The 15,000-nt window shown below is 48.0% G+C and overlaps 2 protein-coding genes across 2 annotated transcripts in view; both read left to right on the top strand.

Moving 5' to 3' along the window:
• Positions 1-2,154, top strand: part of LOC139361001 (cytokine receptor-like factor 2) — a 16,189-nt gene extending 14,035 nt beyond the window's left edge. The window contains exon 4 of the mRNA XM_071089506.1: positions 1,907-2,154. Coding sequence (XP_070945607.1) covers positions 1,907-2,154 — 248 coding nt within the window. The remainder of the gene's footprint in view (positions 1-1,906) is intronic.
• An 8,514-nt stretch (positions 2,155-10,668) lies between these two features.
• LOC139360923 (cytokine receptor-like factor 2) lies at positions 10,669-13,901 on the top strand. The gene is made up of 2 exons (XM_071089417.1): positions 10,669-10,818; positions 12,476-13,901. Exons 1-2 carry the CDS (start codon positions 10,750-10,752, stop codon positions 12,740-12,742), a joined length of 336 nt encoding a protein of 111 aa, XP_070945518.1. The 5' UTR covers positions 10,669-10,749; the 3' UTR covers positions 12,743-13,901.
• The last annotated feature ends 1,099 nt before the right edge of the window (positions 13,902-15,000 follow it).

The following is a 15,000-nucleotide window of genomic DNA, read 5'->3' as shown; positions in this document are numbered from 1 at the left end:
GTTTCCTGGGCTCTAATAGGTCACCACAAACGGGAGGTTTAAAACAACAGAAACTTATTCTCTCCTAGTGAGATGGACGTGTCTGAGAGCCCCATTCCCTCCGGAGGCCCCAGGGGAGGATCCTTCCTGCCTCTCCCAGCTCCTGGGGGCTCCAGGCGTCCCTGGGCTTGTGGCCACATCGCTCCAGTCTCTGCCTCCGTCTCCACGTGGCCTCCTCCTCTGTGTCTGTGTCTCCTCTTCTGTCTCTTACAAGGACACCTGTCATTCCATTTAGAGCTCAGCTAATCCAGGGTGATCTCATCTCAAGATCTTTAACTAATTACATCTGCAAAGACCCTATTTCCAAATAAAGTCCCATTCACAGATTATGGAGAACAGGACACAAACATGTATTTTAGGGATCAACATTCAATGCATGACAGTTGTATCCAGTCCCTTCTGAAAGCTCTAGGGGAGGGTCCTTCCTGCCTCTCCCAGCTCCTGGGGGCCCCAGGGGTCCCTGGGCTTGTGGCCGCATCACTCCAGTCTCTGCATCTGTCTCCACGTGGCCTTCTCCTCTGTGTCTGTGTCTCCTCTTCTGTCTCTTACAAGGACACCTGTCATTGCATTTAGAGCTCACCCTACTCCAGGATGATCTCATGTCAAGATTCTTAACTAATTACATCTGCAAAGACCCTATTTCCAAATAAGGTCTCATTCAGAAGTTATGGAGAACAGGACACAAACATGTATTTTAGGGATCAACATTCAATGCATGACAGTTGTATCCAGTCCCTTCTGAAAGCTCTAGGGGAGGATCCTTCCTGCCTCTCCCAGCTCCTGGGGGCTCCAGGCATCCCTGGGCTTGTGGCCGCATCACTCCAGTCTCTGCCTCCGTCTCCACGTGGCCTTCTCCTCTGTGTCTGTGTCTCCTATGTCTCTGAGAAGGACACCTATGGTTGCATTTAGAATGCTTCCTTCTCCGGTATGACCTCATCTTAACTAACTAAATGCACCTATAAGGATCCCCTCTCCCCGACTTTGTTTTGAGATGGAGCCTCTCTGTTGCCAGGCTGGAGTACAGTGGCACGATCTCAGCTCAATGCAACCTCCACCTCCCAAGTTCAAGCAATTCTTCTGCCTCAGCCTCCCGAGTAGCTGGGACTACAGGATGTGCCACCATGCCTGGCTAATTTTTGTATTTTTTTAGTAGAGACTGGGTTTCACCCTATTGGCCAGGCTGGTCTCGAACTGCTGACCTTGTGATCCACCCGCCTTGGCCTCCCAAACTGCTGAGATTACAGGTGTGAGCCACTGTGTCCAGCCAGATCAATTTTTTTTTTTTTTTGATAGGATTTCGCTCTTGTGCCCCAGACTGGGTACAATAGCATGATCTCGGCTCACACAACCTCTGCCTCCGGGGTTAAAGTGATTCTCCTGCCTCAGCCTCCCGAATAGCTGGAATTACAGGCATGCACCACCACGCCCAGCTAGTTTTGTATTTTTAGCAGAGACAGGGTTTCTCCATGTTGGTCAATCTGGTCTCGAACTCCTGACCTCAGGTGATCCGCCCGCCTCGGCCTCCCAAAGGATCCTATTTTTAAATACAATCCCATTCTGAGTTTCTGGGGAGTTGGGATTTTAACATGTATTTTTGTGGGGGACATAATTTAGCCTGTAAGAGACACACAGGACATTTTCCACAGAATTTTAGACAGTTCCTTCGCAAACCTAACAGGTTCTCGGAGCTCTGGTGAAGCTTCTCCTATAAAAGTAATGAAGACGGGCAAACCGCAAGCCCCATAAGGTATTAAGGGAAGGGAGGGGTACAAGCTAGAGAAAGGGGATGAAGTAAGCCTGTCACAGTCATCTCAGAGAGGAGGGATGTCACTGTCTGTAACATGAATCTGTTATTTCTTCTTCTCAGTGAAGCCCAGTTCTCCGAAGCAGGTGAGCTTTTCGTGGCATCAGGACGCGGTGACAGTGACGTGTTCTGACCTGTCCTACAGGGGTCTCCTCTATGAGGTTCAGTACTGGAGCCCCTTCGACATGGAGTGGCAGGTGAGCCAGGCGGCCGTGACTCAGGGCGATGGTGGCTGGGCGTCCCCCAGGTGTGGGCTGTGGGATTTGCTGTTCAATCAGACTCCCGGGTCCCCTTTGTCTACACCTGCCTGAATTCCACTGTGCTGTTTCTTCCTGAGAGAGCTCTAGTCCAGCTCGCATTTCTCTCCGTGTCTCTGAGGGGTCTCCAGAGAAAGAGAACCAATAATATGTCTGTCTGTCTGTCTATCTATCTATCTATCTATCTATCTATCTATCTATCTATCTATCCATCTCTATATCATTCTTTCTTTCAACCTATTATCTATCTATCTATCTAATTCTATTTTATCTGTCTCTATCTCTTTCAATCAATCTATCTATCTCATTCTATTTTACCTCTATCTCTGTCTTTCAATCTATCATCTATATTGTTCTATTTTATCTCTCTCTGTCTTTCAAACTACTATCTATCTATCTATCTATCTATCTATCTATGATCTATCTATATCTATCTATCTATCTATCTCTATCTATATCATTCTCTCTGTCTTTCAATTTATCTATCTATCCATATCATTCTATTATATCTCTCTGTATCTCTTTCAATCTATCATCTGTGTATCTATCTAGGTATGTATGTATCTATCTATCTACCTATCTCATTCTATTTTATCTGACTCTATCTCTTTCTATCTATCTATCTATCTAATCATTCTATTTTACCTCTATCTCTATATTTCAGTCTATTATCTATCTATCTATCTATCTATCTATCTATCTATCTATCTATCTATCTATCTATCTCATTCTATTTTATCTCTCTCTAGCTGTTTCAATCTGCTATCTATGTATCTCATTCTATTTTATCTGTCTTTCTCTTTCAATCTATCATCTATCTATATCATTTTATTTTGTCTCTCTCGGTCTTTCAATCTATCATCTATTTTATCAATTAACTCTCTTTGTTCTATCTCTCTATTGCTCTATCCATATCTATTTTATGTACCAACTCTCTTTTATCTATCTATGTACCATCAATCATCTATGTATATCATCCCTATCTCTATCTAGCTCATCTATCTATCATCTCTATCTACCTACCTATTATCTCTCTCTATTCTACCATCTACTATCCTATCTATGTATTTATCTATCTACGTATGTATCTATATATCTACCTATCAACTATCTGTCTCTATCTATTTATGTATCATCTATCTGTCTACTTCTCTGTGTCTTCTGTCTATGTATTATCTATCTATCTATCTATCTATCTATCATCTATTTATCTCTCTATCATCTATCATCTAGCTATGTATCATCTATCAAGTCTATCATCTCTCTGTTTTATCTTTTTATCTATCATTTCTTTATCTACCTCTAGTCCTACCTCTATCTCTACATATCTGTCTCTCTACACACACACACAGACATACACAGACACACACACACACAGACACACAAGCACAGGCACACAGACACACACACAGGCACACACAGAAACACAGACACGCACACACACAGACACACAGACACGCACACAAAGACAGACACGGGCACACACACAGACACACACAGAAACACAGACACGCACACACACAGACACACACACAGACATGCACACAAAGACACAGGCACACACACAGAGACATGCACACAAAGACAGACACACACAGGCACACACACAGACACACACAGAAACAGGCACACACAGACACGCACACACAGACACAGATGCAGACACACACACAGACACACAGACGCACACAGACAGACACACACAGAGTCATGTGCTGCCTAAGGACCTTTTTGTCGTCAGCAGACAGCATGTATCACGGTAGTCCCCTGTGATTATCACACAGCTGTCCTATGCAGGTGTCCCAATTAGTTTCTTCTACACCCTATTTTTCCTGTAGCTTTTCTATGTTTAGATATGTTTAGATACACAAATACTTGCATTAGGTTTGCCCGCACTATTCAGTACAGTAACGTGCTGTACAGGTGTGTAGCCCAGGAACAATTTGCTATACAGCCTATGTGTGCAGTGGGCTAGACCAGCGAGGTGTGTCTCAATAAACTCTACAATATTCTCACAATGGAGAATTCACCTCACAACGTATCTCTCAGAACACGTCCCATTGTTAAGCAATGCATGACTGTATATCTACATATATGTGTGTATACACACACACATATACACACACATATATATAGCTTATATACATAGCTTATACACACACACATATACACACACATATATACATAGCTTATATACATAGCTTATATACATACACATATACACACACATATGGGTATACACAGCTTATATAGACACATAACACACATATATACACACTTTATATACACAGCTTATATACACATATTTATACCCATGTATATACACACCTTACATACACCATATATACACACATATATAAACAGCTTAGATACATATGTATACACACACGTATATACACACTTTATATACACAGCTTATATATACACACATATATACACACATATATACACATATAGATACACAGCTTATATATACACATATATACACACCTTATATACACAGCTTATATACACACACATATATACACACATATATGTACACACCTAATATACACAGCTTATATATACACATATATACACACATATATACACACCTTATATACACAGCTTATATACACATATTTATACCCATGTATATGCACACCTTACATACACCATATATACACACATATATAAACAGCTTATATACATATATATACACACACGTATATACACACTTTATATACACAGCTTATATATACACATATATACACATATATACACAGCTTATATACACATATATACACACATATATACACGCCTTATATATACACACATATATGTACACACCTTATATACACAGCTTATATATATACACATATACACACTCTGTGACTAGCTAGAGGTTTGTAAAATACACCAATCGGTGCTCCATAAAAATACACCAATCAGCACTCTGTGGCTAGCTAGAGGTTTGTAAAATGCACCAATCACTGCTCTGTAAAAATGCACCAATTGGTGCTCTGCGGCTAGCTAGAGGTTTGTAAAATGCGCCAGTCAGTGCTCCATAAAAATGCACCAATCAGCGCTCTGTGGCTAGCTAGAAGTTTGCTAAAATATGCCAATCAGTGAGCCATAAAAATGCACCAATCAGCACTCTGCGGCTAGCTAGAGGTTTGTAAAATGCACCAATCAGTGCTCCGTAAAAACGCACCAATCAGCACTCTGCGGCTAGCTAGAGGTTTGTAAAATGCACCAATCAGTGCTCCGTAAAAACGCACCAATCAGCACTCTGCAGCTAGCTAGAGGTTTGTAAAATGGACCAATCAGTGCTCCGTAAAAACGCACCAATCAGCACTCTGCGGCTAGCTAGAGGTTTGTAAAATGCACCAATCAGTGCTCCGTAAAAACGCACCAATCAGCACTCTGCAGCTAGCTAGAGGTTTGTAAAATGGACCAATCAGCAGGACATGGGCGGGGACAAATAAGGGAATTAAAAAACTGGCCGCCCCAGCCAGCAGCAGCAACCCATCTGGGTCCCCTTCCACACTGTGGAAGATTTGTTCTTTCGGTCTTCACGATAAATTTTCGGTCTTCACGATAAATTTTCGGTCTTCACGATAAATTTTCGCTCTTCACAATAAATCTTGCTGCTGCCCACTGTTCGGGTCCGTGCCACCTCTAAGAGCTGTAATCCTCACCGAGAAGGTCTACGGCTCCATTCTTTTTTTTTTTTGAGACGGAGTTTTGCTCTTGTTGCCCAGGCTGGAGTGCAGTGGCACGAGCTCGGCTCACTGCAACCTCTGCCTCCCGGGTTCAAGCCATTCTGGTGCCTCAGCCTCCCGAGTAGTTGGGATTACAGGCATCCACCACCACGCCTGGCTAATTTTTGTATTTTTAATAGAGACGGGGTTTCTCCATGTTGGTCAGGCTGGTCTCAAACTGGCGACCTCAGCTGATCCACCCACCTCGGCCTCCCAAAGTGCTGGGATGACAGGCGTGAGCCACCGTGCCCGGCCTTGCAGCTTCATTCTTGAAGTCAGCGAGACCATGAACCCACCGGAAGGAAGACTCCAGACTCACAGGTTACATCACTAATCATTGTGTGTGTGTGTGTGTGTGTGTGTGTGTGTGTGTGTGTTTCTCCAGTCCAAACAGGAAAATACCTGCAATGTCACTATAGAAGACTTGGATGCCGAGAAGTGTTATGCTTTCCGGGCCCGGGTGAAGGCCATGGAGGATGCGTATGGGCCAGACACGTACCCGAGCGACTGGTCAGAGGTGACGTGCTGGCAGAGAGGCGAGACTCGCGGTAATGTTTGTTACGCAGCAGGGCCGCATAACCTTGTCACCGGGCTGGAGTAGCCATAACCACCGACACTGTCCTGCCTTCTTGGGAGGTGGGAGGGAGGGTGTTTGTGAGCAGAGCATGTTTCTGAGCAAGCTCAGTCTTCTCTCATCCTCCAGGGCTCCATCTGAAAGCAACAAGCAATTCCACTCCTTGCTTTGCTCCCTGCCTGCTTTCACTCGGGCTAGTTTTCCTTCTTTTTTTTTTTGAGACAGAGTCTCAGTCTGTCGCCCAGGCTGGAGTGCAGTGGTGTGATCTCAGCTCACTGCAACCTCTGCCTCCTGGGTTCATACCGTTCCCTGCCCTAGCCTCCCGGGTAGCTGGGATTACAGGCACGCACCACCAAGCATGGCTAACTTTTGTATTTTTAGTAGAGTCGGGTTTCCCCGTATTGGCCAGGCTGGTCTCAAACTCCCGACCTTGTGATCCGCCCGCCTCGGCCTCCCAAAGTGCTGGGATTAAAGGCGTGAGCCACCATGCCCAGCTTTCAATGTATCTTTTCAGGGGGCATAATTTCAGGCGTACAGCCACCAACAGCCAAAAGCAAGCTCTCATATGCTGTAAAGACCCCAAGCAACAGGCTACATGTGGAACCTGCCCTTACTTCCTGGGAATGGCTGTGGGATGTGTTCTCGTCCAGAGACAGTGTCTCTTCCCAGAATATTTTCCATAGGAATCAAAATTTGTTGACACTAACTTCATTAAAAAAAAATTAAGGCCCATCTCTACTAAAAATAAAAAAATTAGCCTGGTGTGGTGGCGGACGCCTGTAGTCGCAGCTACTCAGGAGGCTGAGGCAGGAGAATCACTGTATTAAAAATACCAGACTGGGCTGGGCCCAGGGGCTCACGCCTGTGATCCCAGCACTGTGGGAGGCCGAGGCAGGCAGATCACCTGAGGTCCGGAGTTCGAGACCAGCCTGGCCAACACGGAGAAACCCCGTCTCTACTAAAAAATACAAAAAATTAGCCGGGCGTGGTGGCGGCTGCCTGTAGTCCCAGCTACTCAGGAGGCTGAGGCAGGAGAATCGCTTGAATCCAGGAGGTGGAGGTTGCAGTGAGCCGAGATGGCGCCACCGCACTCCAGCCTGGGCGACAGAGTGAGATTCTATCTCAAAAAAAAAAAAAAAAAAAAAAAGTAAGTAAAAGATTTGCTGACACTAATATTTACAAAACAAAAAACAAAAAACAAACAACAACAACAAAAAAAAACCCCAAAAAACCCGAAACAACAAATAAACAACGAAGAAGAAAAAAAACACGAAACAGTGAGGAGGGTGGTTGGGGAGGAGATGAACCATCATGTTGAAAATGCACAGCAGCCTTTTTGTTTCGTTTCAGATTCGTGCCCAGAGCCTCGCACGCCTCCCAAACCGAAGCTGTCCAAATTTATTTTAGTTTCCAGCCTGGCCATCCTTCTGATGGTGTGTCTTCTCCTTCTTTCTTTATGGAAATTATGGAGGTGAGGAGGACACCTGCCAGGCATGGGTGGAGGATTTTGCTTGCAGAGTATCTGTGAAGTGGGAGAAAATCTATAATAGCCTGACAGAATCATTTCACTGGGCTTCAGTTTCCAATACAACGTCCACTTTTCTGACAGTGCATTGCAAGAAATTTCGGAGGGGCCAGGCACGGTGGCTCCCACCTGTAATCCCAGCACTTTGGGAGGCCGAGGCGGGCAGATCACAAGGTCACGAGTTCGAGACCAGCCTGGCCGATATGGTGAAATCCTATCTCTACTAAGAATACAAAAATTAGGGTTGGATGCAGTGGTTCACGCCCGTGATCCCAGCACTTTGGGAGGCTGAGGCAGGTGAATCACGAGGTCAAGAGATTGAGATCATCCTGGCCACCAGCGTGGCCAACATGGTGAAACCCCGTCTCTAATAAAAACACAAAAATTAGCCGGGCGTGGTAACGTGCACCTGTAGTCCCAGCTACTCGGGAGGCTGAGGCAGGAGAATCACTTGAACCTGGGAGGCGGAGGCTGCAGTGAGCCGAGATCACACCAATGCACTCCAGCCTGGGTGACAGAGCGAGACTCCGTCTCAAAAAAAAACACCAAAAAAATTAGTTCGGCTAGGTGCAGTGGCTCACACCTGTCATCCCAGTACTTTAGAAGGCTGAGGCGGGTGGATCACCTGAGGTCAGGAGTTCGAGACTAGCCTGGCCAACATTCCAAAACCCCCACCTCTACTAAAAATATAAAAATTAGCCGGGTGCACTAGCACACGCCTGTAGTCCCAGCTACTCTGGAGGCTGAGGCAGGAGAATCGCTTGAACCCAGGAGGTGGAGGTTGCAGTGAGCTGAGATTGCACCATTATACTCCAGCCTGGGTGACAAGGGTGAAACTCTGTCTGAAACAAAGAAAACACAAAATGAGCCGGGCATGGTAGCGTGCACTTGTAGTCCCAGCAACTTGGGAGGCCGAGGCGGAAGAATGGCTTGAGGCTAGGAGTTTAAGGCTGCAGTGAACTGTGACTGCACCACTGCACTCCAGCCTGGGTGACAGAGCGAGATTCCGTCTCTCAAAAAGAAAAGAAGCGCAGGTAAAGCTGGGCAGCTTGGTGACGGCAGCAAGAAGAATTGTACAAGGTCTGGTATTGTCGTTGCTCAATCTGTGACTGAATTTTCAGCTTTGGATCCAGTTAGAGATCTAAGCCGAAACAATATTCTTTCAGACCCCAGAGAGAGCTTTTCAAAAATGTGGAGGGTGAGTCATTTTCTTATTTATTTATGTGTGTATTTATTTTGAGATGGAGTCTCGCTCTGTCGCCCAGGCTGGAGTGCAGTGGCGCGATCTCGGCTCACTGCAACCTCTGCCTCCCGGGTTCAAGCCATTCTCCTGCCTCAGCCTCCTGAGTAGCTGGGGAGTTGAGTCATTTTCTTCTCTATTTATTTATGTGTGTATTTATTTTGAGATGGAGTCTCGCTCTGTCACCCAGGCTGGAGTGCAGTGGCGTGATCTCGGCTCACTGCAACCTCCGCCTCCCAGGTTCAAGCGATTCTCCTGCCTCAGCCTCCCAAGTAGCTGGGAGGTTGAGTCATTTTTCTTATTCATTTATTTATGTGTGTGTTTATTGTGAGATGGAGTCCTGCTCTGTCGCCCAGGCTGGAGTGCAGTGGTACGATCTTGGCTCACTGCAACCTCTGCCTCCCAGGTTCAAGCCATTCTCCTGCCTCAGCCTCCTGAATAGCTGGGACTAAAGGTGTGTGCCACCGCGCCCGGCTAATTTTTGTATTTTTAGTAGAGACGGGGTTTCACCATGTTGGCCACGCTGGTCTTGAACGCCTGACCTCAGGAGATCCGTCCACCTGGGCCTCCCAAAGTGCTGGGATGACAGGTGTGAGTCACCGCACCCGGCCAACCTCCTCTTCTTATAAAGACCTCAGCCCTCTTGAAACAGACCCTCCCGAGTGACCTCATTTTACCATCATCACCTTGTTAGAGACCCCCTCCCCCATTTCCAAACATAGTTTCATTGTGAGGTTGAGGATTAGAGTTTCAACATAGGAATTTTCAAGATGACGGTCTCATTTCAGCCCATCTGATCAACAAGATGCAAATAACCACGTATTTAATGCAAATCCGTTGTGTGCACAGGACGTGGCTCACTGTTCATCACACCTTATTCCTGGTGGGAACTTTTATATTTTTAAGACAGAGTCTCACTCTGTCACCCAGGCTGGAGTGCAATGGTACGGTCTTGACTCACTGCAACCTTCGCCTCCCGGGTTCAAGCGATTCTCCCGCCTCAGCCTCCTGAGTAGCTGGGATTACAGGCGTCTGCCACCACACCCAGTTAATTTTTGTATTTTTATTTATTTATTTTTTTAAAGACAGAGTCTCACTGTGTGGCCCAGGCTGGAGTGCAGTGGTGCGATCTCGGCTCACTGCAACCTCCGCCTCCCGGGTTCACGCCATTCTCCTGCCTCAGCCTCCCGAGTAGCTGGGACTACAGGTGCCCTGGCTAATTTTTTTCTTGTATTTTCACTAGAGACGGGGTTTCACCATGTTGGTCAGGCTGGTCTCGATCTCTTGACCTCAGGTGATCCGCCCGCCTTGGCCTCCCAAAGTGCTGGGATGACAGGCGTGAGCCACCGCGCCCGGCCTCCTGGTGGGAACTTTGTGAGGACCCCAGAGGCAGGGTCCCTGGGGAGGGTGAGGAGACACATGTATCCACGCGGAAGGCCCTGCCCTCCCATTCTTGGTGTCTCCCCGGGGTCCATACCCTGCACGTGGTTCTTCCCAGCCCTGCTTGGGGGACGGTGGCTGACCTGACCACATTCTCCGTCTCTATTTCAGAGTGAAGAAATTTCTCATGCCCAGCGTGCCAGACCCGAAATCCACCTTCCCTGGGCTCTTTGAGATACACCAAGGGAACTTCCAGGTATCCACCCTCTCCTTGTGTCTTCTCTCCTCTCCACCAAGCAGGTGCACCGTGCCCACACTCATATCTCCCTGAGCGACCCTTTTAGAGAACGATATTTAGGGCCAGGCGCGGTGGCTCACGTCTGTCATCCCAGCACTTTGGGAGGCCGAGGCGGGTGGATCACTTCAGGTCAGGAGTTTGAGACCAGTCTGGCCAACGTGGTGAAACCCCGTCTCTACTAAAAATACAAGAATTAGCCAGGCGTGGTGGCAGGTGCCTGTAATCCCAGCTACTCTGGAGGCTGAGGCAGGAGAATCGCTTGAACCGTGGAGGCAGAGGTTGCGGTGAGCTGAGATTGTGCCACTGCACTCCAGCCTGGGGAACAGAGCCAGACTCTGTCAAGAAAAAAAAAAAAAAAAAAAAAGGAGGGAAGGAAGGGAAGGAGGGAGGGAGGGAGGGAGGAAAGGGGGGGAGAGAAAGGAAGGAAGGAAGGAAGAAAGGAAGGAAGGGGAGAAAGAAAGAAAGAAAGAAAGAAAGAAAGAAAGAAAGAAAAAAGAAAGAGAGAGAAAGAGAGAAAGAGAGAAAGACAGAGAGAAAGAGAGAAAGAAAGAAAGAAAGAGAAAGAAGGAAAGAAGGAAAGAAAACAAGGAGAAGAAGGAAAGAAAGAAAATAAAAAGGAAGAGAGAAAGAAAAAAAAAGAAAGAAAGGAAAGAGGAAATAAAAGGGGCGTGATCTCCGCTCACTGCAACCTCTGCCTCCCGGGGTCAAGCGATTCTCATGCCCCAGCCTCCTGGGTAGCTGGGATGACAGGCACCTGCCACCACACCCGGCTCATTTTTGTATTTTTAGTAGAGACGGGGTTTCACCGTGTTGGCCAGGCTGGTCTCAAACTCAAGTCCACCCACCTCGGCCTCCCAAAGTGCCGGGATGACAGGCATGAGCCACCGTGCCCGGCCTGTGTGTTGATTTTAATGCTGCTTGGTTGTGTCTGAATTTCAAAGGGAACAGGGTAGAAGGAAGCATGTGTCCAACTCTGACTTCCCGTGATGTCTCAAACTAGGTTTTAAGATAACTTTGGAATCGCCTTGACCGAGTGGAGAGTCCGTCAGTGTGTTGCAGGGCTTAGAATTTTATTTTTGGGGGCCGGGCATGGTGGCTCATGCCTTTGATCCCAGCACTTTGGGAGGCCGAGGCGGGTGGATCACCTGAGGTCGGGAGTTTGAGACCAGCCTGGCCAACACGGAGAAACCCCGTCTCTACTAAAAATACAAAATTAGCCACGTGCGGTGGTGAACACCTGCAATCCCAGCTACTCAGTAGCCTGAGGCAGGAGAATCGATTAGAACCGGGGAGGCAGAGGTGGCGGTGAGCCGAGATCACGCCATTGCACTCCAGCCTGGGCCACAAGAGTGAAATTCTGTCTCCAAAAAAAAAACAAAAAAAGAATTTTATTTTTGGTTTAGAAGGGTGTCCGTTTCAGAGCCCCCGCATGCCCCAGACAAGAGCTTTGGAGGGGACTTAGACCTCCCAGACGAGACGGCTTTTCTGTTCCATTGGGAACGGCGTGGCTTCCGTGGGAGGCTGCCCGGTTCCGGGGACGTCTGCGGTGGGTACCATGTGGACACTATCTGTGGTGTGTCTGTTGTGTTTGAGCTAGAACGTTTCCTCCTGGTAGGAGTGGATCACAGACACCCAGAACGTGGCCCACCTCCACAAGATAGCAGGTGCAGAGCCAGAAGGTGGCCCTGAGGAGTCTCTGGTGGTCCAGTTGGCCAAGATGGAAGCCGAGTCACCCAGGACGCTGGACCCACAGACCGAGGACGGAAAGGCCTCTGGGGGATCCCTCCTGCTTCCCCACCAGCCGCCCCTGCAAGGCGGTGATGTGGTCACTCTTGGGGGCTTTACCTTTGTGATGAATGACAGCTCGTATGTGGCGTTATGATGGACAGACAGCTGTCAAAGCCAACGTCAGGGTCCACGTTGACGTTTAAAGACCGAGGGGAGTGTCCCGGGGACTCCACACCACCATGGACGGGGATGGTCCCCTCCAGTGATGGTAGGGGTAGGAGCCTCTAAAGACCCAGCCTCACCGCCTAATGAAGATGCTGTTACGCTCAGTTTCCCCCACGTGGGTCTCTCTGTTCAAAGGCTTGATGGCGGATGGGAGCCAATTACTGGAGGAGACGGTCTCCCAGTTCCCTTTTGTGCCTGAACGTTGTGACGTAAACCCCAAGGCAGGACGTCCAAAATGCTCTAGGACCATCTTCCGCACTCTGTGAGCCCCCAGTTCCGTCCGTGTTCCATGTCCATAGGACTGGATTCTCTGAGAAATTTTTGTTTGTTTGTTTGGAGACCAAGTCTCACTCTGTTGCCCAGGATGGAGGTCAGTGGCACGATCTCGGCTCGCTGCAACCTCTGCCTCCCTAGTTCAAGGGATTCTCCCGCCTCAGCCTCCTGGGTACCTGGGATTACAGGTGCCCGCCACCAGGCTCGGCTAATTTTGTATTTTTTAGTAGAGACGGGGTTTCACCACATTGGCCAGGCTGGTCTCGAACTCCTGACCTCAGGCGATCCACCCGCCTTGAACTCCCAGAGTGCTGGGATGACAGGCGTGAGCCACCACCTCCCTTCAAGTAATTCTTCTGCTTCAGCCTCCTGAGTAGGTGGGATTACAGGTGCCTGCCACCATGCCTGGCTAATTTTTTTTTTTTTTACTTGCTATAGGGTTTCATCATGTTGGCCAGGCTGCTCTCAAACTCCTGACCTCAGGTGATCCACCTGCCTCAGCCTCCCAAAGTGCTGGGATTACAGGCGTGAGCCACTGTGCCCAGATCTCAGAGGAATTTTTTTTTTTTTTGAGATGGAGTCTCACTCTGTTGCCCAGGCTGGAGAGCAGTGGCACAGTCTTGGCTCACTGCAACCTCCACCTCCTGGGTTCAAGCGATCCTCCTGCTTTAGCCTCCTGAGTAGCTGAGACTACAGTCATGCACCACTGCACCTGGCTAACTTTTGCATTTTTAGCAGAGACGGGGTTTCACCACGTTGACCAGGCTGGTCTCAAATTCCTGACCTCAGGTGATCCACCCGCCACAGCCTCCCAAAGTGCGGGGATGACAGGTGTGAGCCACTTGATCCGGCTTTCAGAGGATTTTCTTTTTTTTTTTTTCCAACAAAGAATAAAGCATTTCATCTTTTTTTTTTTTTGAGACAGAGTCTCGCTCTGTCACCCAGGCTGGAGTGCAGTGGCCGGATCTCAGCTCACTGCAAGCTCCGCCTCCCGGGTTCACGCCATTCTCCTGCGTCAGCCTCCCGAGTAGCTGGGACTACAGGCGCCCGCCACCGCGCCCGGCTAATTTTTGTATTTTTAGTAGAGACGAGGTTTCACCGTGTTAGCCAGGATGGTCTCGATCTCCTGACCTCGTGATCCGCCCACCTCGGCCTTCCAAGTGCCGGGATGACAGGCGTGAGCCACCGCGCCCGGCCCTCATTTCACCTTGACTTCTTCTGTTACGCTCCACCAAGTGAAGACAAGAGAGAAAAACTGAAATTAAAGCATTTTCACCTGTTTCTTTCTTCAACGTTTATTTCAGGTCTGGGTACATGTGCAGGTGTGTTACGTGGGTGCATTGCGTGATGCTGAGGTTTGCGGTATGAAGGATCTGGTTACCCTGATACTGAACATAGTATCCAACAGTGACTTTTTCTTTTTTCTTTCTTTTCTTTTTCTTTTTGAGATGGAGTTTCCTTCCTGTCGCCCAGGCTGGAGTGCAGTGGTGCGATCTCCGTTCACTGCAACCTCCGCCTCCTGGGTTCAAGTGATTCTCCTGCCTCAGCCTCCCGAGTAGCTGGGACTCCAGGCACCTGCCACCACCACGACCAGCTAATTTTTGTATTTTTAGTGGAGACAGGGTTTCATCATATCGGTCAGGCTGCTCTTGAACTCCTGACCTTGTGATCCACCTGCATTGCCTTCCCAAAGTGCTGGGATTAAGGTGTGAGTCACCGCACCAGGCCTAATAGTAAGTTTTTCAACCCTTGCCCCCCTCTCCCTACCCCATCTGGTAGTACCTAGGATTTCTTGTTCCCATCTCTATGTACCAAATGCTTAGCTTCTACTTTTTTTTTTTTTTTTTGAGACAGAGTCTTGCTCTCTTGCCCAGGCTGGAGTGCAGTGGCACAATCTTGGCTCACAGCAACCTC

Source organism: Macaca nemestrina, chromosome Y, assembly GCF_043159975.1.
Source record: "Macaca nemestrina isolate mMacNem1 chromosome Y, mMacNem.hap1, whole genome shotgun sequence".
Lineage (NCBI taxonomy): Eukaryota > Metazoa > Chordata > Mammalia > Primates > Cercopithecidae > Macaca > Macaca nemestrina.
The sequence above is the reverse complement of the archived record's forward strand: the minus strand, read 5'-3'. Positions and strand labels throughout refer to the sequence as shown.

Coding starts and splice junctions, on each gene's coding strand:
- LOC139360923 (XM_071089417.1), top strand. CDS start 10,750: ATGCCCAGCGTGCCAGACCCGAAATCCACCTTCCCTGGGCTCTTTGAG. Junction 10,819..12,475: donor TACACCAAGGGAACTTCCAG/GTATCCACCCTC, acceptor TCCTCCTGGTAG/GAGTGGATCACAGACACCCA.